The 23,466-nt window shown below is 33.6% G+C and overlaps 1 protein-coding gene across 1 annotated transcript; it reads right to left on the bottom strand.

Moving 5' to 3' along the window:
* Positions 1-3,594: 3,594 nt before the first annotated feature.
* LOC135143136 (coatomer subunit delta) lies at positions 3,595-21,807 on the bottom strand. Its single transcript, XM_064075003.1, has 10 exons — positions 21,630-21,807; positions 21,488-21,527; positions 21,205-21,428; positions 20,975-21,154; positions 16,642-16,850; positions 16,433-16,591; positions 9,547-9,757; positions 9,276-9,490; positions 9,017-9,221; positions 3,595-3,845 (listed from the first exon to the last, which is right to left on the bottom strand). Exons 1-10 carry the CDS (start codon positions 21,630-21,632, stop codon positions 3,756-3,758), a joined length of 1,536 nt encoding a protein of 511 aa, XP_063931073.1. The 5' UTR covers positions 21,633-21,807; the 3' UTR covers positions 3,595-3,755.
* Between the last annotated feature and the right edge of the window lie 1,659 nt (positions 21,808-23,466).

Here is a 23,466-nt window from a genome sequence, read left to right as displayed (position 1 = left end):
TTTGAGAAACTGAATAATTAAGGGGGGTAATGTAATCAGAAACAACTCCAATATTTTGCTCGTTGAGGAGAAGATTGGATCCTAGCTCGTGGTAGTAATGTTCCAAGGACAAAAAAATCTTAAAATAATCCTCTGAATTTTTGCCACAAACCTAACATCGGTGAAACACCTTGTATCACCGATGAAAAACTTTCTCAAAAATTAGGATACGAGGTAGTGCACCATACCAGGGAAGAGTCAGTGGCACTCGTTGCTTTGTTATCGACACACCAAATTCCCCACTTGCTTCTTTGATTTATTTTGAAGAACAAAGTCGTTATTATACGAGTATATTGAAATAAAAAATTCCAGTTGCTGGGATCATGAGAGTATTTTTGCGTCTAGCAAGTGAGTACCAGCTCATTTGTTATTTTACCAACTTAAAGCCTATCTTATCTAAGTTAATCGTACCCCTCATAAACTAAGATACGAATATTTTTTATTGTTTTCCCTTGTTATATTTTTGTACATTTAATAACTTAGTTAATTATGTCTCATTCTTACATTTCAGTGAAAATTAAATGTTTGTCATTACTTTTCACCGATATTTGTATACCAGAATATATCTTGTTTAGTTCCTTTTCTATATATTTCGTTCTTTTTCTATATCTAAAAATTTGGCTATTAAAACTTAGATCAAGCTTTTCGAAGAAAACATTTTTTTCTCCTGCTAGCCCTTATCGAATAGTTTTTTTTTTGTTTCTTTTAAAATTTTCTCTTGTGTTGTGTTAAAGTTCTAATACAAAAATAAGTTATAAATAATAGTTTTTTGGACGTATAATGGAACACCACGAAAGCGTGTTAAAATGGTTCTATTCAAATGTAAATGGTATGTAGTCCATGTAGTTACACGTGTTAATTGCAACTTATTTGTAATGTATAGTACTTTAACATTTTATAAATGTAATAGGTACAAATGAAAGCTTATTATTATTAGTTCATGTAAAGTCATATAAAAAGATTATGTTTATATTTTGTATTTATTCGTGAACATTTTTAACAGAATTATTATATACAAGCGACACGATTTAACATGCTAATCAGCTTATAAAAATAACAATTTATACCGGCTGTCTGGAAAATGGCGGATTAACTCTTCAGTACGTTATATACGGGAATTTCGGGGGTCCCAAAAAAATAATAAACAAATTCTTTATAACGAAGATAACAAAAAATACGTGGTTTTATAAAAGTAAAATTGGCAACACTGTACACACCTAATGCGTGAATACCTCTTACTTTACTTTCTGGTTTCTTAGTAACGATGCTGACTGAAATCCACCTTCGCTTTATATCAGGCAAACATTGTTGTCAAATGGAATTTTATCAAATTATTACCAAAGCAACACAGCCATATCTTTGTGCATTCTAACGAAAATGGTAATTAAACATGGTCATGGGCGAGAAAAATATTAACTAAAAGTTTTACTACTAGTTATTCTGATAATGAATGAGTTGTTTAGTTGTTAAACGTAGCAAAAGAACCAATTTTAAAATCATTATAACTCCACCAAAATGTGAGAAGGATTTTTTTTACTATTTTTCCCAGACTCACCAGTTGATTGTTAAGAGCGTAGCGGAGAGTTAATCCGCCATTTTTCAGACACCCGGTATAAAGTAAAATTTGAACAGGTAACGTCCTATTCGCAGTTTTTTTTTTCTATGAAAATGATTCAATTCAACATTTGTACGATGGTAAATCTAAAAAAAAAAACAAGTGTTGTAAAAAATATCAATAGACAAATTATAAAACTTGATATACGGTACATAACAAAAAAAGTTAACAAGCAGAAATATTTAGAAATTTTTATATTCTATATACAATACAAAAATCAAAATAAATTCCAATTTTTGAGTTGCTAACATTTAGAATTATATTTAGTTTAGGTGCGGCTTTATTATTCATTTAATTTTTTTAGAGAGGTCTTCAAAGTTTGATGAGTTTCATTGCTACGAACATAATGGGAAATCCATGTTCTACTTCCAACCGATTTATAAATTACTATGTATAATTATAAGAGGGAATTTACATCTAACGTGGAAACTGTGCTTCCAAAATTAAAAAAAAAATCATTAGTTGTGTATAATAACGAATTTATTATGTCCAATTTCTATTTACTTTTTCTTAACAAAACTATAGCAAAAAAGTGACATTTTGCAAGATTTCCGTAGTTATTTTATAATTCTGAAAAAACTTAATAGGAGTATTAGAAATCAAAAAGAAGATTCATAAAAACCGATTAATATTTTTATGTTAAATAATATACTGCAGTACCTAATTATGGTATAGTAATAAAAAATACAAAATTTGGTCCAGTTGTAAAAAAAAAAATTAAAAATATGTTGCAAGCCACATGAAGACTGTTTTTCAAATTTTTTGTTTGTTGCTCATTATATTTATCGCCTTTTAAGTATACAAAATGTTTTCTTTTTTATGCTTACATTAGCTTACGCACAGGAAGTAAAAAATATCTTCAAATCTAGGAAATGCTGTGTTTAGGAATAGCAAAAAAAATATTGTCTTACCTCATTTCTCCTAGAAAAGGTAATTTGGATGATCCTGAGTAGTTCATGATGAATTCAAATGTGAAAACTGATTTTTTTTTGTTCTGAACACATAACTTTTCACATAGACGATTTTCAGTTTTTGAATGCCCTTATTGTTGCAAACGACTTTTGTCCAACGTGCATTTGTTTTTTAATTGACCATAAAACTTAGCAAAGTTGTCTTGTCATTGTGAATAATTTTGCCAAATAGACTTTTGTGAAAATTTTATTTTTAAGTCGAACGTGTTTTATCTTGCAGAAATTTTGTATGTTTTGCCATATGTAAACTATCAACAGTCATTAATTTGCTATTTTCCTAATGTAGCGTCGACTCGCAAAGAAATACTGACGTGGTGGAAGCAAACGTTTCTCACACCTAAATTATAGGGACGGATTAGTGAAAAAAAAAGATGTTTTGATTGCTAAAAATTTTCTTGGCCACTGTAATTTATAAATCGGATTTTAGTTTAATAATTTTTAAATTCGGTAATTTATCTGTGACTTTTTCCTGGTGATTGCATGTTACAAATTATGAAGTACAAACTTATTATGTTAATACACTTTTAACTGGTGACTTTAATTTTTTCTACTATTCATATTACTGATGTGATACACTTTCCACTTACTTTCGGACTGGTTACGTTGTGTTGACGTCTTGAACGTACGATAATTGTGTTCATAATGTTGTAAATAAATAACTTGTTGTTAGAGAATTATTTTATTTATAAAAACAAAATGTAATGATTTTTAAATAGTGTTGTCCAAGAATATAAGACTGTTGACGGATGTTTGCATTCCGACAGTACAAAATTACGTCATCAACACATTTTTACCAATGATAACATTTAACATAGCCTATTATATATGGCTTAAGTAATAATACTGGTCCAAAATTTTTAAAACTTTACTTTTTTTAATGCCACGACTCGTAAGTTAATTTTGTGAATACTTTTAATAAACATTTTATTCCAGGCCAAAATGTTTTATTTAGGTGAATAAAACAGAAAATTATAAATATACTCATGACTTGCTTTATTTATATAGACAAAAATAAAACAAACTTCTTAAAAATTTTGTACAAAAACCAAGACAGAATAACATATTAGTAATATTTATACAAGTAAATTGTGTGTTATAATTCTAGTAATTACATTACCCTACAGTAACACTTACACTATTTCATACTTATCAGGAAATAGAACATTTTCCACAGAATACTTAACGGGAGAATCATCATCCACCATTAACACATCGACGATCTGAAAAGAAAAAACAAATAGAAATTATGAACAAACTCAAGGGTGATAACATCCGCAATATATGATGCGATTGATCATGTCTTACATCACACGAACAGTTAATTGAACAAGTTAGTAGAAAGTAAAGCCACAGACATCAAGCTTTCGTGAAAAATCTCTCCAATAATAAGAGTTTGAGTAATTTTTGAATGAAATGAATTTAAGGGGTCAGTGGAAACAGGGTATATTATCATGAAGGAGGGTCATTTCAAATAAGTTACTCTTCTCGCCAAAGTTAAACAGTAACTCGAGAGACAGATATTTTAAGACAGATGGCGAGCATAGTAGAAAGCAAGTATAGTTCTTGCAAACTAGCACCGGATAGGGAAGATCATAAAAATTAAGCAACAAAGACGACCCTAATCGGATTACAACGTACCGAAATTTATGACACTACCTCTTTTAGCCAGTCGCCGGCTGGTTTACCTAGAAAATTCTAGAAGCGATACTCAGGACATGACGCTATTCTATTTGTTCTATTGTCTGGGTACTTGCCGCCTTTCTTAACACTTAATTAACGTTTTCATTGTTGCTTAATTTTTATGATCTTCCCTGTCTGGTGCTAGTTTGCAAGAACTATATGTGCAGGTATTAACCAGTCGAGAGCTTCTTTTAACATGACTTATAGAAAGCGAATTAAATATTTCATTTTCGATTAATTTAACAGAGGATTAAAATGTAGAATATGAGCCCATGATTGGTTGAAACATGCACGTTTCCTAGCAACGGACCTAAATTAAAAGTTAATCGCGAATTAACGTTAATTCGCTTTCGATAAACCGGGTCCCGGTGTTAATTACATCCAGCGGGCCGTGAACACGACTCGACAAAAAAATTTGTCACTTTCGAAAGAGTTCTTTGTTGTATTAAGGCCATGATGAAGGCGATTTTGGCCCGCGGGGAATTTGTAAGCCCGAGGCCTGAGGGCCAAGGGATTATAAGAAACCAAAGAGCCAAAATCGTCGTTCACGTCCGAAATGCAAATAAGATTTTTTTTAAATCGATGAAGCCCCCGTAAAGCTTTAAAAAAACAAATGGCACTATTTACGCCTGCAAATTATTGTATAAATGACTTCTTTTCGATACGATTTTACAAAAAATAATTTTTTGGCGGCAGAAGTTGACTATTGCCATTCATCAATCTCTTGGACAGACCGAAAACGGGTTAATCTTAAATTTATAGTACTCTAATAACTTAAATTCTAATTTTTCCGTAGGCCGACCAAAGCCTTTCAGTTCCTTGTAAAAAGACTGCAAAATTGGGAATCGGGTACTTTTGCTTCACTGATTATATGTCCTGGGGTGTTAAAGGATATGTGGAAGCCAGGCGGTTGTGACAGTGAGTAGATATTTGAATCTTGCATCTCTCACAGCGAGAGAGGTCAACTAATCTGCCTGCTTGGAAGTCACGAACCGCGAGGTTTACTAAATCTTGAAGTAAACCACTAGTTCGGGTACACGTGTAACTCAGAAACGCGCTGTACCACATTCTAGTCTCTACGGACCACCACCGCACGAAACTGGCACATGTAAATGTAAAAATGTCGGAGCCGAAGCGAAGCACTTGTGCTCTAGTGAAGTTCTACGTGCGCTTTGGGGAGCTATCTGGGTAATATAGTGTCTACAACAAGTGAATTCACCAGTTGGAGGGTTGACATCCCATCAAAATACTCGCTCTTTTTTATATACTTTAAAAGGCTGCAAATCGAAATTTATTTCGCATCTAACAAGCTGGCTAACCTCATCTCCTATGGTACAGACTGGTTAGCAATGCACCGAAGACTCGGAAAACCATGGCTAATCTACAGCACGTAAGGCTATACGCATCTCGAACAAGTAAGTGCACGAGCATCTATTTGTTCGAGCTGCCCACTCGACAGACAAACCCTGGAACGTCGGAGCGCGTTGTCCAAGCGCTTTTGGATGGGTGTCGTTCTCCGGTGTAACCTGCTTTGCTACTCGAGGGGATAGTGAAAGCTTCTTGATGAGTTTTTTCTCATTGGGAAGCCCTAAAGCCGAAAGGCTTTCCGCCTTTCGGGTCTAGGGCCTAGCTGGGGGTCTCGGAGACGAGGATTTTACAAAGGTCAACAGTACTTAATTAGTGACTTGCCGTCTTCCGGACCGGGAAAACGGGGCTGGTAATTGTTACCTTGCACAGGGGACGTGAGAGATGCCGTATAATCCTGTCCTGTACAGCTATTGGTGAGATAAACTCTATGGTTCAATGATGCGAGAACATTGCGTCTCTTGCTTCAAAAAAAAAACCCTCACATTCTAATTGATGGAGGAGATTTCATAAAACGGGGGCCAAACCAAAACCTTCAGTTCCGAATCAAAGGTCTGCAAAATTTCACATCTTGTACTTGTGCCGCAATTGGTACTTGTCTGGCGATAGGTCTAGGGGCGTTAACGGAGTCGAGGAATCTTGGCGGTTGTGCCGGTGAGATCAGACTTGTAGCTCACCCGCCAGGATATCCGTCTTTGATGGTTAAGAGAAAACGGACAGTTCATTACCACGTTATTTTTCGTCGATATCCGTAGCCACGACGCATTCTTTGACAGGTCCGAGGTCAGATGTGGAGTGGCACGATCTTCCACGACTGGTCGACCGAGCCTTAAAGGCTCTAAACTAAACGAGCTTGCTTGGTTGCAGATTCAAAGTTAACCTTACCCGTGTGGGAGGCGAAGAGGACAGTGTACGTAACTTTATGAGGTGGTTAATGCGATATACATATAATCTGTCACACTTTACAGATCAACTAATGTGTCTCCTGTTTGGTCGCCACGACTGCGAGCTTTACTAAATCTTGAAGTGATGCACTGGTCCAAGTCTATCAGTACGTGTCGACGAGGAACATGGGAGCTCTTTGTGTAGTATGTGGTCTCGAGTGAGTAATCCAACAGTTGTGGAGTTGGCATTCCAACGGTTCTTCCTTTTTTACATGCTTCAAAAGATTTGCAGACCGAAATTTATTTCGTATCTAACAAATTAGCCAACCCACCTACTATAGTACAGTTTGGGTAGCTAGCACCAGGAAGTCCGGTGTATCCGTACTGGGTTGGACGGAGACGCCGTAGAGCCTAACGACGGGAACGGCGGGAGTTCCGAGTTTGACTCACAGGTATGTATTTCATTAGCAATTATTAGTATGTTCTAATCCCATTTTTTTTTATTATTTTAAACAGGAGATAGAGAGGGAGGGAGGGGAAAGGGGTGGAGAGAAACAGAGAGGGAGGAGAGAGGAGGGAAGACATAGTGAGAGAGCAAGAGAATGAGTAACTCCATGTTGACATGTTATACAATTGACCACTCAAGTAAGATTAGAATCGACCACTGCGCGCCAGTTCTTAATTCAAAAATTCTACTATGGGTTTCTTATGGGAGCTTGGTTTTACAAACTACCGCATAGGTAGAAGAAATCTTAAGTAGTTCTTGGTGCCAGCGATAAAGCCTGTACAATTATCTTCATGTTACTAAAGGTTTAACTCTATAAAAAGCTTCTGCTAAAGAAATATCGCAAATTAAAAACAACGATATCTATCGAAGTAACGTACATCGTTGCGCATGAGTGAAACGGACAATAAACACGTCGGAAAGAAAAAGAGAGCGATTATTTTATGATGGCGTGGTGGTAGTGAAGGTAGGTAGTGCTGATCCCCAATATATGACAGTTGATTTCATCTTTTCAACGCAACAAAAAATAATCCTAATCACAATTTTAGGACTTTAGGACAATCTAGACGTGTTTTTTTTTTTGGATATACCGATTTTTGTGTGGACGATCGAAAATGCGTTGTGAATGGAGAAAATGCTTTGCAATCAAATAACGTAGTGAAAGTCAACTGGGATGCTGAATTAAAAATGCTTGAAGGTTTTGTTCGAGGCAGAATACGAAATCACCAATCAATACACAGTTAAGGTAAGTTAATGTAAATTGATAAATTCTGTATGAAGTACAATTATGATGTATAAGTAAAGAACTGCAAGGGCTCTGAACCAGAAAGATCGGAATAAAATCTACTTCACAGTGTCGAAGAACTATTAATGTCCGAGGACTATTTAAATGCCCCATCGAAGAAACAGTTTCTGGGTCAGTTTTTCATCAAAAGTGAATCAGATTTTGCATTAGGAAGTGCAATGTACAGTGTCGAATATATAGCTTTTTATTTTAAAATAAATTCTGTTTTAAATAATGTTTTTTTTTTCAAATGGGTCTTTCAGACCTAGTTCGCACTAAAATGGAAGTGATTTTTACTTGTACACAGAAAGTTTAATCAAGAGTGCTAAGTTTTTCCTTTTCTAGCTAAAATGTGTGAAAAAAAAAAGTTTGGGATTGACGAGGATTCTTAAATTAAAATTTGGCAAGTGATTGGAAACATTTGCAAATATGAGATCTCCTTTATGTATCATTTTAAATTTAGAATCATATCTGTACTGTCTGAAAATCAAAGCCGTTTAAGTGGAAGGGGAAGTTAATGGTAGTATACGACATACGTTCGGGGCAGTGGCAAAAGTTTATTTTAAAAATTTATTAAATACCACCAGTTCCGTTCATATTTGGTATTCAGATCAAGAGTAAAAACACCGGTCTAAATGGTGAAGGTAGTGGGATATATTTATTATAAGAAAATTACTTTAATGGTAGAATGTAAGCGTTAAAGTGACGCCTCGGCTTCACCCATAAGAATTACACGGTGAACATGTCTCGTGTTATGAACTGAGTTGAAATTTCCCGCGTCGTTCACTACTGGTAATTGGACCTTTAGCTCGATGGCGTAAGTAAGCGTCTACTGCGTATCGGTGAAAAACGTGCTCTAAAGAAGTCTCAGACGCAGCATTTTGCTAACATAATTTGACTGAATTCGTATAGCTTCAATAACTATATGCCCCAAAAACCAAGCTGAGCCTGAGGGTTTTTTCAAAGTTTCTTTAGAAGTTGAATGCAAATGTAGAATTAAATAAGAGTGACTGGCCAATTTCAAGTTGTTTTAGCCACGTCGCAAAACGGCATTACTATGGTGTTGTCGCAATGTCTAATAGATTTTTTAATACACATTGATCTCATGCAACTTATAGACGATCCATTTTTTTGCACTACTCACTCACTCTGTAAAGAATTGGGGTATCTTACCTTAATATTTGCATATGATGACTTTGCACAAAATACAACAGTTAATGGAAAAAAATCATTTGGAATAGAGCGTGGTGCACTAAATTCTAGTGAACCAGATTTGTTGCTAGAATCTATAAGAGGTAGACTCCATGTCAATTGATTGCGTCTTGATTCATGTGTGCATGAACCGTCACATTCGCCCACAACTGGATTACAACCAATTCTAAAATTATTTAATAAAATTTCGATTCATATCTCTGTCTTCTTTGCTACTTACGGTAACGGAATGGAAATATTTACATCTGTAAGTTCCAAATCGGTATCTGCAAGTTCATATTCTATGTTGACATCGCAACTGCCGTCGCCTGCTTCAGAAGGCCAACAATTTATAAGAAGTGGCACTAAATTTTCATCTGTGCTTTGTAATCTCCATTTAAGAACACCTACATCAGTGTGCAATGGGAATGGTTTTGATGGTTGTTTCAATCCAATCTAAAACAACAATTACGTTATAACTTGTAAATATGTCAATACATTTTATTTGATACTTGAGAACGCAGTTTGAATAACTCCTTGTCCACATTTGGATGAGTCTGTAACTGCACACCGCGAGTGTCTTTATTTTCTAATTGTACACGAATTCGACCCCATTTTTCATCAGCAATGTGTAATGTCACTAGACCCAATAATTCAAATTGTTGAACACCACCATCACGTCCCATCCGTACAATCAACTTCTCCTCCAATCTCAAATGAACACTGCAATGAATAATAATATATTAAAGAACTAGCTGACCCGGCCACGCGTTGCTGTGGCTAAAGTTTTTGTTATATTACATTATAGTAAACAATCTAAGAGGAACAATAAGAGAACATCAGTCACGGAGTCCACTATGCTTTTTCACACAGATGGTATTTGTAAAAAAATATGGTGATCTCCTTATTTGACTTTCTACTACTATAACCCTTTAGTACAATGAAATTATTTACGAACAAAGACGAAAATGTTGATATTGGTATACAAATTCACTGGATTGAGATTTGAAGGGGAAGTACGTTGAACACAATATTTCGTTCACTACAAAATAAATTTAATTAATTTTATAGCGTCAACAACACGTGGTAATTATGCTGTTAAAATGTAGCTTATATGACACGTTCGTAGATTTACCATAGCAGCGCCATCTATTGATTACTTACTCAACCCAGTCGAAAGGTATCGACATCTGTTAGAATCATTTGGAGTTAACAGATAATTGTGACTGTCAAATAATAACAGACAAATAATTAGCAATAAATTAAAATTGCGACTATAATTTGAGATTTAAACTATCGTATCTCTCAAGTTGGATCGCACTGCACATGGTGTGCGAATTTTATTATAATCGGTTAAGTGGTTTAGGAGTCCATTGAGGACAAACATTGTGACACGAGATTTATATATATTAAGATTGTCATCTTTTGTTCAGGTAGTCATGCTAATTTGATATTAAAACAATGAGAAATTTCTTCAACTTAAATGCTGCCACATAAAAAAATTACTTATTTCTGGTGTACTGTTTTAGAATTTATGTTTACCGTCAACCAAAAAATTTGTTAACACAACCTGCTATGGAATTGAATCCAAACCATTTAACTGGTCGTAGAACTCATCAATATATGAAAATTTGCTGTAATAAAATTTTTTTGAAAACCCATTTTTTTGGCCCTTTTCCCTCCTTCGGTTTGATGCGTCGGTGTATCAAAATAAATTCACTTTTGATGACACAGAGAGGTTTTTTGACTAAATACTTAACGCAAGTTTTTGCCGCAAAAACGACTGAGTGTGTTGTGACTTGATTACAAACTTACAGTTTGCAGTGAATTCTTACATTGTTCGGATAGTGTTCCCAGTGTAAAAGCTGGTACAGATGGTACATTAATAATGACCAAGTCTGTTATTGCGATATCGGCTAAATGTTGTTCAATTGTTTTTGTTAGACCTGCCAATAATAGCTAGTAAAATGTCTGGCTTTCAATAATTTTTAAAATAAAAATGAGAAAATAGTTATTTAAACATTAAGGGAGGTAGGTAATATTTACCAGACGAGAACGTGATTGCGCCTGAGGGGGTACCCCGAGGGCAAGCAATGGAGTTCGTGATAGGGGTGGCCCACCCAAAAATTATTTATTTTTTGGACAATTTTTTTTTTTAGATTTGACATCAAAAAATACATATAACCCCAAATTTTCACCCTTCTACCGCCAACCCCCATTTTTTAATAACGATGTTATTATCTTTACTTTCATCCATAGATGCGCAATAAGGTTGCAAGATACTGTTCAATATAATTATTGTGGTACGATAAATTTTTATGTATAATTTATAATTTAATTTAATTATAATTTATTTATTTAAATTTCATTTTTTATTTAACTACCAAAATTTAGATCTAGAAATAATTTATATTGCAAAAGAATGTTTGCCGGGTCAGCTAGTAAATCGATAGAAATCTAATTTGTCAACAACTACGTGTCAGATATGACAAATGTCAGCGTGACAGTTTTCCCCGAGAGCTAGCGGCCTCTACTACCAGAAGATTTCATTGTTAAATTGACCTTATTAGACGGCGAGTAAATAAGAGCCGGTGATGTTCAATATTTATTACTTTTGATACGTTTTATTTGCTTTCGTAAAATAATATTTTCTTAAAACTTTTTTTGCGCTTTGTCTTCTAAACACGTTTTTATGTAAGTAATGAAGCATTTATTTTTGAAGCTCATGAAATTGTTTCATTTATACAGTATAAAAATTGTATTATGTAGTATAGGAATAAAGATTATAATATACAGTTGAGGTCATTTCTACGGAACCACTCGATAAAAAGTCAAGTTGGTAGTACTGTCGTTTAGTTCTTTATGCCAAACGCAGTTGGTGGCACATTGACGTTTGACCAGCGTTTGATGCAAGGTTAGTTAATAGAGAACAGGTTACCACATAAACGAGTATGTGGGCAAAATCGCTTACGGGGGAGGAGAGGTGTCAGCCCCATGTGACGTCAAAATGAGGTTGGTATTACTTGGGAATTTTTGGTAACTTGTAATTTTGAGTTGGTGTGACCGATCATCTATTAAATGACTTTGCGTTTGATGCACGACGCATGTTGACAAGCGCTTTAATTCATAGCGGTTCTGATTTAAAACATTTTGATTTCCTGCGAAAAAGAGAAAGATAGGAAAGAAAGAAAAGCCACAAAGACATTGTCATCCAAAAAATTAAAAGACTGCGGCAACAAAATGTTACCGGGAAATCGGAAGTCTGTGTCCCACAGCTTCTAGGAGAGAACTGGAAACAAAAGTTGGGAAAATAGTTTTTCAATTCAAACACGACGAAATCCACTTCACACTAGTTTTATACGCCCTGCGTCACTTACTTCGCACCCACTACTTTGTATTAACTCCGTTCCTCTTCCTTTGTAGTGCTCACACCCTCGCAAACACATGGAAAAATGATTCAAAATTATTGTTCTAAATGCGTTTCCGGGCATGGCGATCGAATATTTCGGCTATGCCTTCAATTTGTTGCACTGTGTCCCGTGCAAACTGTTATTTTGTTCATCTATCTATTAAAATAAAATACTAACTGACAATGGGGCAATCTAATCTGTCAAATTTTTGACACAATTGTTTCCCCCCAGAAACCCGTCAAGGTCACTTACACCAAACAAATTTTGAAGATTTACACTAGGGAGTGGTTCTATAGAAAAGATCGCAACTATAGTCTGTGCAAATGGAAGTGTCATCAAGATTGCTATGCAAAATCTAATATTATGTTGGTAAAACTGAATCTTTTAAAAATTTATAAAAGTGTCGATGTTGGCTGGACTACGTTTTGACTTTTGTTGTTATTGGTGTCAATTTATTTTCGGTCAATACCTTTGCACATTTAGCTATTTAAGATCAGTTCTTTTCGGAAACAAATTATTTCTACAGTTGCATCATCAAAGTATGTTAAATTATAAATACTTTTATAAAGTTTCATTAGCGTTCCCTTCTAGGTGATCTTGAAATGAAGAACCTAACAGTTAGAGTGTAAAACAATGTGTCGTTGTTACCATGAGTTTTTTAAAGATTCGAACAACGCGAATGGTAGTGTGGAACGTATAGCATTAGTTTTTCAAGTTTGAAACATTTTATATTTGTTGCTTTATTTTCAATGATTTATGACATTTTTAGGTAAGCAGTAGAACCGTCAGACCTGTACTTGAACGTAAGCAGCTAGAAAAAGCACTTTGTCTGAAAAAAACTGGAAGAAAGGCAACTGTTGTTAGTTATGCTTTCAAAGAATCATTAAACGATTTCATTTTCTCGAAAACAAAGAAAAACGAACATTTTACTATTCAAACAATTTTTGAATATGCAAAAGAAAATCTTGGTTTAACTTTTTGTAAAAGAACTTTATATAACATCATTAAATTAATTGGATATCGATATAAAAACGTCGATAGAAGAAAGATATTGATTGGAAGACCACAAATTGTCAATTAATGAATAAAGTTTTTGTGCAAATATTTGGAATATTTAAAAGAATATGAGAAAGGAAATATTGTATCTATATTTTTAGACGAAACATGAGTGTATCTAAATGGCAGTCAAATTCGACAGTGGTGTTTGGAATCAAATTCAAAAGGACTGCCTTCGTCATTTAAATGTGAAGGTGGATTTTTACCTGGATGCGACTTAATACTGGACGGTAAGATAAACGACAGAGACTACCATTAGACAATGAATGGCAATATTTTCAAAAAGTGGATCACACAACAGCTCATTCTAGCTTCAAGAACTTTAAATAAGAAATGCATTGTTATTATGGATAATGCATCATATCATTCCATGAAGATTGAAAAACCACCAACCAGTTCTACTAAAAAGTGATTTAATCCTCTGGTTAAATAACCTAAATAACCATAATATTGCCTTTAATGACAGTAGTACGAAGAAACAACTTTGGAATATTGTGAAACCTTATCTAGAACGAAACAGTTTTTCTGTAAAATATCAAATAAACGAAATTATTAAACAAGAGGGTCATGACGTACTTAGGCTGCCCCCTTATAACTGCCAATATAATGCAATTAAATTGGCATGGGCAGATTGCAAAGGATTCTACAATAAGCATGTTTCTGGTCACTTAACGGAGAAAATCGTGTAATATCTGTATGGAAAGAAGTTCTTGAAAAATGCTCAAAAGAAAAGAGGAAATACTTCATTAAACATACTGAAGCAGAAATTAGAAAGGATTGGCAAAAATACATGGGTTGTAAAGATATTGATGATGTGCCACCATTTGTATTTAATGGAAATACTGATTCGTCTACCGATGAAGAATCTGACATTGAGAACAACACTTTGCAAGATGAAAATGAGGAAGATATTGAAGAGATAGAGGAAACTGTATTGATGGTAGTCGGTTGGATTGACTCTGTTAGCATCACTGTCTAGATATTTGTTAGTGTTGTTTTCCATTGTTATTCTTATAATTAATTAAATCCTATACGCCTATATTGTACGTTTAATAAATTCAACAGTTAACTTTTATTCATAATCTTATGAAACAGTTAAACAAATGAAATTCCATGAATCTTTTTTTTTTAATTGACAAAGCTAAGGCATAAGTTTTCTAATGAACGACACCCTTCACTTAATATGGTCAATTAACAATTAAATATGTACATTAATAATGCTAATTTATTGAAATAAATTTTGAGGCCAACAGATTAGCGCCGTTAAATACACCGGAGCGTTTTCGTTGAAAACATTGGTAGGTATCGTAATATTTCCACAACCTTTTGATTTGCTTCACTGCTTATTTTAAAAATGAAAAGACTTTTTAATTCAACTTATAATGTAAAGTTTTATAAATAATATTATTGTTCTATAACAGTAACATAACTTTAAAGTTATGACGTTGACAAGCTTTACTTGCAAATATTTTACAATTATGGTTATAAGAAAGTCAAAATCTAAAGGTACTTTTACAGTTCCACCACAGTATAGATATCAATCAGTATGGACAATTCGTGTCGGCGCATTTGATCTTTCATTATTTGTTCAGGTACCTCACAAAAAAGTCAAGTGGTGCAAGCAAATGGATTTTTTAAAGGTGAAACTTTTCCTTTTTCATTATTGTTTAAATTGATTTTCTACTACCACTGTAATTCAGCGCTAATTGTTGCACTGACATTTTTGAAGTTTTGCTGTTGCATCTAAAAGGACATTAAAGGCATTTTCTTCAGTTTCATTAAATCTTCGTCTGGTTTTTGAAACCGTCGACTTAAAAATGGGTTCTCGCTCAGGATGAATTTCATTGAAAAGTGTTACTCCCTGAGCAAAACTTTTGTCACCGTAACCGATAATCGTTCTATGCGCTCAGTTTCACTTAGATGCACCATTTTTTGCATATTTCTTTTTTTATTTATTTTTGTTTAAAATAATTTATCGGTTTCGGTCTATTAAATGTCTGTTTACATTTATAAAAGTTGGCTGGTAGGTAAGCCATAACTGTATGTTAAATCGGTAAGGTAACATTACCTTACCGAAATGTCAATTGTAAACATTTGTCAAGGAATTGAAAAGCAACGAACGTGGAAACCAATAAATGTAAGTAACTTTATTTAAGGTTTAATTCTCGACTGTCTGCATTTTTAACATTTTCAAGCAATACGCCGCCTAAATCCATCATTTTTCTAAATTTGTTCACAATTTTTTTTTTATAAACAACAAAATGTAACCATGACAGGGAAACATCTGATACAAACGCGCTCAGCTCAATCTTTTTTAAAGCAAACTGCCTGATTTAACTGTTTTCAATTTTTGGCTCAATGGACAGAAACCAATAAAACCTTGAACACACCACGGATGTAACAATCTCATAGCCGCCTTAAATGTCTCAAAATCCTCGCTATCGCTCGGATTTTGCGGCTGTTACGACATTTATTACATTCTAGGTATGTTAATAGTTATTATTTTGCCATTTCAATCAGAAAGGAAGTAGGATTGTGCTATAACGATGAATTTAAACAAAAAAGCTCCAATTCAGAATGCATTAAATATATGGTAGTGTGATTTAAAAAAATCAAGTTGGTGTGGCATTTTAAAAACAAATGAAGCAAAAAATGAATTATTAGAGCATAACTTCTTGTACCCCTATACCTAATTTCAATTGATTTGTACAATTGGTTCTCAAGCTATTAAGCCGTTTCCATACATTCTAGCGACCCTGTATGTCGTTTAGTGCAATATTAATACATAAACTAAAAAATTCTGACAAAGTTTGTTATAAATTACTTCTACTTCAAAAGAGAGAATGCCTTATTTTGTAACCCAAAACACAAATTTACAATAGACTGGTATAAAAAATAAATATAAAACAAACTGAGATATTGATTTACTTACTCATTGCCATCTAATTTGATCGCTGGCATTTTCAATCCTCCTTGAGAAATACTGTTTAGCGGTGCAACAACATTTTCACCTTCAGATTTTAACTGATCTACAAACGATTCAACATCGTGACCCTTTCCTCCTAGTTTCATTCCGCGGCTTGTTGGTTTTCTAAAATGGACATCATTTTGAGAAGAAAAACGTAAAGGTGAAATACATACTGAGGTGCAATGTATGTTGGAGGCTTGATATCATTTGAAATATTGGCTGTGTCCCCAACGGAAGGTGATGGAGTGTAACCTGATGAGCTACCAAAACCTCCACTACTGCCAAATGAAGGTTTTACACCCTTTTTCGCAGCCTCCATTCGCTGACGCTGTAATTCTTTTGCTTTCTCCCGCATTTTATTTTTGGCTTCCCTTTCTTGTGTCTGTAAAGAAAATATTTCATTTTTTCTACCAATGTCATTAAACCATTTAAATACGATCAGAAAATTTTGTTTGTGCAATCGTAACGAATTATATATTTTTAATTACTGACCAAATTTTATTATGAAAATAGAAACAATTGAACCTATAACACTAAAATAATTAAACGATTAACATTGGGACAGAACTTCCCTGGCGTCCGAAGTACAAACAAATCCAGCTTCTTTGAAAAATTATTAAATTTCATTATGCGAATTTAATTTTTTTATGAGAACACGTGTAAAAAAAGATATGTATATCAACATTTTTTTGCAAACACACGTATATTGCTTTGGACAGGTGTAAGTATAATACTGATGATAACGTATTGCAATCCCAAATTATTTTTGGGAAACTGAAGTGAGCCGTTCCTGATTTAATCAACTAAATAAATTGACTCATAGCCTGTATAAGCAATTCAATGCAAAGCATATGGTTGTGCAACCAATAAAAAAAATGGACTTTCGTTAATTTTTTGGAGTCACCTGTACATATAATTCTAAAAACTGTGAGTGTGCTGATAAAACCCGAGACCACGAGTATAGAGTTATAATGTTTTGCATATTTGTTCGGCAAATTTTGAAATGACGTCATCAACATTGGGACGGAATAAACGAATAAATTTTACTTAACGATTTACTTTGATTACGATAACCTTAAAATGTTTACAAGATACCAGAGGATTCGTTTTGCAGTTCAAAATATTGTTATACAATTTTGATTTTTTTTTTTCAAAAAATCTTAATGTCTAGGGTGAAAATTCAACACGGATTCACACACCACAAGTGGAGGAGTATCTTATTTTATAAAAAAAATAACTATTATCAATTTTAAAGATGACCTCATTCCATCGGTGGTGGAGATGATTAGTCAAATTTTAGTTAGCGCTTTGCCATCTGCATGATATTCTTTCTTAATATACATACAAAATTTACCAACAATCAGTCCGGTATTTTCGGACGTGTTTAATGAAAATGTTGCGAATTTTAATTTTTTTATGAGAACACCAGTTGAAAGTTGAAGTTGAAATAAACATATATATGCAATGTTAAAACCAATGTAAAGAAGCGTGCTAAGCGTTTGTTCCACATGAATTTTTACTTTAAAAAATTTTGGGATGACGTCATCAATATTTTAGCAATGAGACATATATCAACTTTAATTGGTCCAGAGTAATACTAATATAAACAGTACTTATTCCCAAATTTTCTGAATAAATCAATAAATTTATTAATTTTTTTGAGCCACCTGTGTAAGCAAATCTAAAAAATATGAATGCAGTGATAAATCACAAGTGAAAACTCATCATATTTTGCATATTTTAGGTAAAATTGATTCGGCAAAATTTTGAGATGACGTCATCAATTTTTTCGGGGGATGAAAGGATACATTTTGACTAAAAATGTAGCTGAACTAGACACACCATGGTGAACCGTGGGAGTATCGCTTCCTGTTCATTCTTGTTAATATTCTTTGGTAACAGAGCATTGGCATGCAGAATTAGGACTTGGCCATACAACGCCATGGTTTGCAAATCCCGTAAATAATCAAAATACATATGTGTATGATTGCCGATATTCCCCACTCACTTAAATTAATCATAAACACCTTCTTGGACTATGGATTTATTATAAATGGCAAAGATCAAGGAAATTCCTTAATGAAGCAAGAAGATAGGAAATAATCATTTCAAAAGAAAATTAATCGTTTGAAAATAAAATATTGTATTTCATTCGGAGTTTAAGTGACTTCATGTGACTCGTATGGACTTAATTTAATCGTCCATACTCGACATATAAAGTATCACTTAAACTCCTAATAAAATAAATATCTATTATTACAAATCAATTTTTATTTTTTATTTCTGGTTTCTTAAATTTTCAGCCAACTCTCTCATTGCGTGGCTCTTGCTGGACCATTTTAATTTCTGTTCTTTCTTGATCTGGTCTTTTAACTTTTTGCTGTAGATCTTCAAACGGTATACAATAAACTTCGTTATAAATTTTGTCTTTACACTGCAGCAAATTGGAAATTTGATTGATTTCGCAATCGGGTCAATATTTATTATTTCTCTAATAATTTTGACAATGTTTCCACACGAATAATGGTTGTTTTTTAAATGCTGCCTTAAATTTAAAAAAACTTGTTCTACTAAAGAACACCACTGCATTAAATTGCTTAAAATTTAAAAAGGCCTTGGAGAAAATTATCCAACAATTAAAATGTATTCCTTCGTTTGCCCTACCCTTATTAATATATTATATAAATACACTAGGTAAGGTTAGGTGTTCATAAAGCCACATTTACAATTTAATGTCAATGTAATATGAAGTCGTTTGAAATATTTTGTCCGGAATAGTACCAATTAAATCAGGATGTGCTGGAAAACTTTCGGTGTAATAAGAGGAAAAGGTGACTCACATTACCCCCTGAACCTCTAAAATTTCGCTATAAATTGCGACAATATAACTCTTTTAGGTCGAAGTGAGGCGATCATTATCGATTAGTGGCAATTATTTATATTTAATTTTCTATGTTTATGCATTATTGTGGTTAGTATTTTTAACTATAATAAATAAACTAAAAAACTAAACTAAAATAGAAAATGAAAACCACGTTTTATTTTCCGCGTAACACATACATATGGTAATATAATAGTTATTACTCCTCCTATATCATTAAATAATTACATTTTGACTGTTTCTTTCCGTGTTAACATATTTAAAATGGATTCAATTACATTAGTGAACAACCAAAATACTCCTTTAATAAAAATGTGTGCACTGAATGCAGTTTTTTATGTAGATTTGAAATCTGCTCTCCAAAATTTTTCCATCACGTCACATTTTTGTGCTACACGTAATTTTATATCGTAAAATTGCCATTTTTCACATAAAACGTGCATCTGTCCTGCCCTTATTACACGAGTTGAAAAAATCGGATTTGATGATTTAGTCAAGTAGGCATGTGTCACATTTAAATGACATTTAGAAGTTACGTCAAAATTCTTGTTGTGTGTAATTTTGCAAAATGAGTGTAATACTGAAAAAAGATCGCACTTACAATTGGTTTCACAAAAAACGGGACAAGATGAGTAAATCAGGTGCTCATAGATCGAAAAGCAATGGGAATATGACGTTTGCGTCACTTTCATTTGTCCCGTTTTTTTTTTGAAACCAATTGTACATGTGTAAGAACAACCCTAATGTATTTTGTTACATCTGCGGTCAATATGGTATAAAATGGCACCGTCTGCATATATCGCATATTGTTAAATTGATATATCACAAATATCACGGTTTCGAAGTAAGGGATTAGGATAAACAATGGGAGATTATTGTTGGTTCCTGCAAAGGGAGTGTTCATCGAATTGTTACAGTCGTCAAGCAAAAACAAAATGATTTTAAGCATCTAAAATTAATTAAAACCATTTATTCAAATCCTTATAAATAAAATTTGCTAATTATTTCAAAAAAATTATTATTATTGTGCAAGGTATTATTTTTTTTGAAAAGCGTTAAAATCGAGTTTTTTCGTATTTCGGACTCCAATAAAAATTAAACTAGACGTGCACAAACGGCAAAAATCTTTTTTATGAAGTTTTAGGATACAAGGAAGTCATTTATGCCCAAAAGACAAAAAGCGTATGACTGCGATTTTTTCTGGAGACCTGTGTTATTTTCCATATTTAGTATAAATAAGTTCAATTATATCTGTTAAGTTGTTATATTATGAATAACCTTTTAAGGTGATATCCACCTATAAGGGAAGAAATCTACATTAATATTATGTACTTATTATGTGTATTTGCAATGTATGTACAATCCCTAGCTTTAGTGAAACACAAATCTAGCATGTGTGTATTATACAATTTTCACATCACCAATATTTGACTTTACTGTTCATCAAATCCCAAAAATGAGTCTGTGATATCACACTTTTAAATAAAAATTAATTTTGGAAAATCTTTAGAAGTGATTTTCAATTAGCTCTCACAGAATTGCACAGGCGAAAAATACACGAAATTATTTAAGCAGCCTTTGTCCAATACTCCCTATTTTAAATTAAATGGAAAATAGTGATTTACCTGGCGTACAGCTTGATATACTCTTTCTTCATGTGAATCCATTTCAACAAATGTTCGAATCTGTGTTAAATTAACACTTTCACGGTAACCCAACGCTACAATTTCATCAAATGCAAAAATCAATGAAAAAGCATTTTCTGCAATTTCATTTTCCTCAAATGAACGACAATATTCTGGAATCTGGAAACACAAAACACAACATCATGTCAAGACTACTAGTTGATACTAACAACTTTTGCAAATAATCGTAAAGTTTCTAAATCTTCCAGTATGTTGCTGGCTCTTGTAGTTATTAACAGCATATACAGGCGCTCCAATGGTTGGTATACATAACGAACTGAATCAGTTTCTACAAACGTATGTTGCGTTCCAGTAGGTATAAGTTTTGGAAATGCAGCCAGCAGGCCTTCAATCCGCGCTTTTGTCATCTCAACAAATTGTCGAGATACAATTGCTAAAATAATTCAGTGGTTATAACAACGTTGATCTTTGCAACTAATGTATCTGACTTACTTTTGCCTGCTTTTGTACAAACCGCAGCAGCTATCAGCACCTGGAATCAAGACGTTGCACAGTTCAGAATTTAATGACAACTTAAAATCTTAAAAATTAAACAAAATTCTATATTTGAAAATTTTCTTAAATTATTGCATACCATTTTCCGAGAGGTTAAAACACTCTTGTTCTTAGACACCCAACAATTAAAGTATTTTACAAAACATTACACCCTGCCCGCAAAGATGACGTCGACTTTATCGTTGGTGGATACTGAAGCGAAGCGCAAGTAGAGGTGGAGACAGCAAAGCGGAAAACGAAGTGACATTAGTACTAGTGACGTATAATCTAGTTGACGTTCTGTCGTTTTGACAAACGGACTACCAACCTTATAAACCAAAAATTACTACATTCAAGGAAGAACTTGTTTCATGATTCATGTTTAGATTTTAGAACGACGGGTGGTGATTGATATAATACCCCTACATTCTAAGCAATAGACCTTTTGCATGACTATGATGCTCATCCAACCAAAGAATCAAGTGAAAGCAATTATTATACAGGGTTAGTCACGAGAGAATTACTTCTGAAAATTATTTTTACGCAACCCAAAAAACTAATTCCCTGTACCACTTGATATTATCTAAATTTAAAATGAAATGCCTAATCCATGATTGCTTTGACTTTGGCAGTGTCACTTTGACGTTAATTAATTTTTAACTTTTTTTTTCATCGTTGATTCGCCCCTAGAGCCCCATTGGATTGACGACATACAGTCAGATCATCTGGGCTATACTCAAGCCGTAAGTGATCTACCAATGTTGTTCGCCACCACGCCACTAATGTGCATGTGTTAATTCGCCATCTCTGCGTCACCTAGAGCCTCTTCGAAGTGCAAATCTGCAACCTCTGGACTTCTTCGGCTATCCATTTACAAAAAAGCCGTAGCATCCCCCCAAAATGCCCAACATTTTCAACAGATTAGTAGTTAAATTATTTACTTACTTGTTTCAGTTTGTGTTGTAACCTTTGAATAAAATGCCGTAAAAGGAATTTTTAGAAATAATTTTCTCGTGATTAATCGGTTGCAAAAGATCAAGAGGCACACTGACAAATTTATTAGCGGCGCCGGAGGAGATTTCTGACTGGCTGCGGTACCACTATGGACACTCGCGTAACCTCCTTTTCCACAATTGTCAAAATGAGATTGCCAAACTCAAAGCAATCATGGATTAAGCATTTCATTTTAAATTCAGTTAGTATCAAATGGTACATGGTATTCGTATTTTGGGTTGCGTAAAAATAATTTTCAGAAGTAATTCTCTCGTGACTAACCCTGTATTTGTCCGCGCTCAAATTTAACTTGGCGACGATGATGAATCTTTTAAACCAAACACCACATTCGATTGGTGTACTTTGTGGCACAAATTTAAAATGTGGCAAAACAAAGTTTTATTGTGTCCAGATGGTCCAGATGTTCCGTTTCCAGTTGTGATAGAGTTAACATTTAACATTTACATTGGCATTCTAATAATTTATGCTTCTTAAGTTCTTATATTAATTAATTCTAATTATATACAGAACAGAGATAATAATTATCCCTGTCAATATTAATCTATGTTTATATGTACTACCATTGTTTAAGTATATTATAGTTGGACAACCTATACGGACAATCACTTTCCCATGTAGAAAAGAATGAATATATATTTTACATCTCACTCGCTTCACTATGAAGTGGCGGTACCTTACGAAAGGGGGTAAAAATAGTCCGTAAGCACGTGATGTCGATAAGGTAGTAAACGGACGTATTAATCAGTACGTTGTACGGGGAGCAGTCACAAAATAAGTAAACGTACGTGTTGAAGACTACTGTAATATATGTATATGTAGTGCATACCTGTTTCAAGGTTAAGGTAACAAAAATTTAATATTATCGCGGTATACCTATTATCCATGAACTGCATGGCTAACAAATATGCGTCCCTTCGTCCACT

Source organism: Zophobas morio, unplaced genomic scaffold (assembly GCF_036711695.1).
Source record: "Zophobas morio isolate AGI-343-1 ecotype UQ-CSIRO unplaced genomic scaffold, CSIRO_AGI_Zmor_V1 ptg000058l, whole genome shotgun sequence".
NCBI lineage: Eukaryota > Metazoa > Arthropoda > Insecta > Coleoptera > Tenebrionidae > Zophobas > Zophobas morio.
Note: the sequence above shows the minus strand (reverse complement) of the source record. Positions and strands in the feature narration are given on the sequence as shown.

Bases quoted from the DNA above. Each gene is read 5' to 3' on its own strand.
- LOC135143136 (XM_064075003.1), bottom strand. The intron at 16,592-16,641 runs GTATGTATTTCA...TGTCCATTTTAG, and splicing joins CCAACATACATTGCACCTCA to AAAACCAACAAGCCGCGGAA. The intron at 9,491-9,546 runs GTATCAAATAAA...TTGTTGTTTTAG, and splicing joins TATTCAAACTGCGTTCTCAA to ATTGGATTGAAACAACCATC.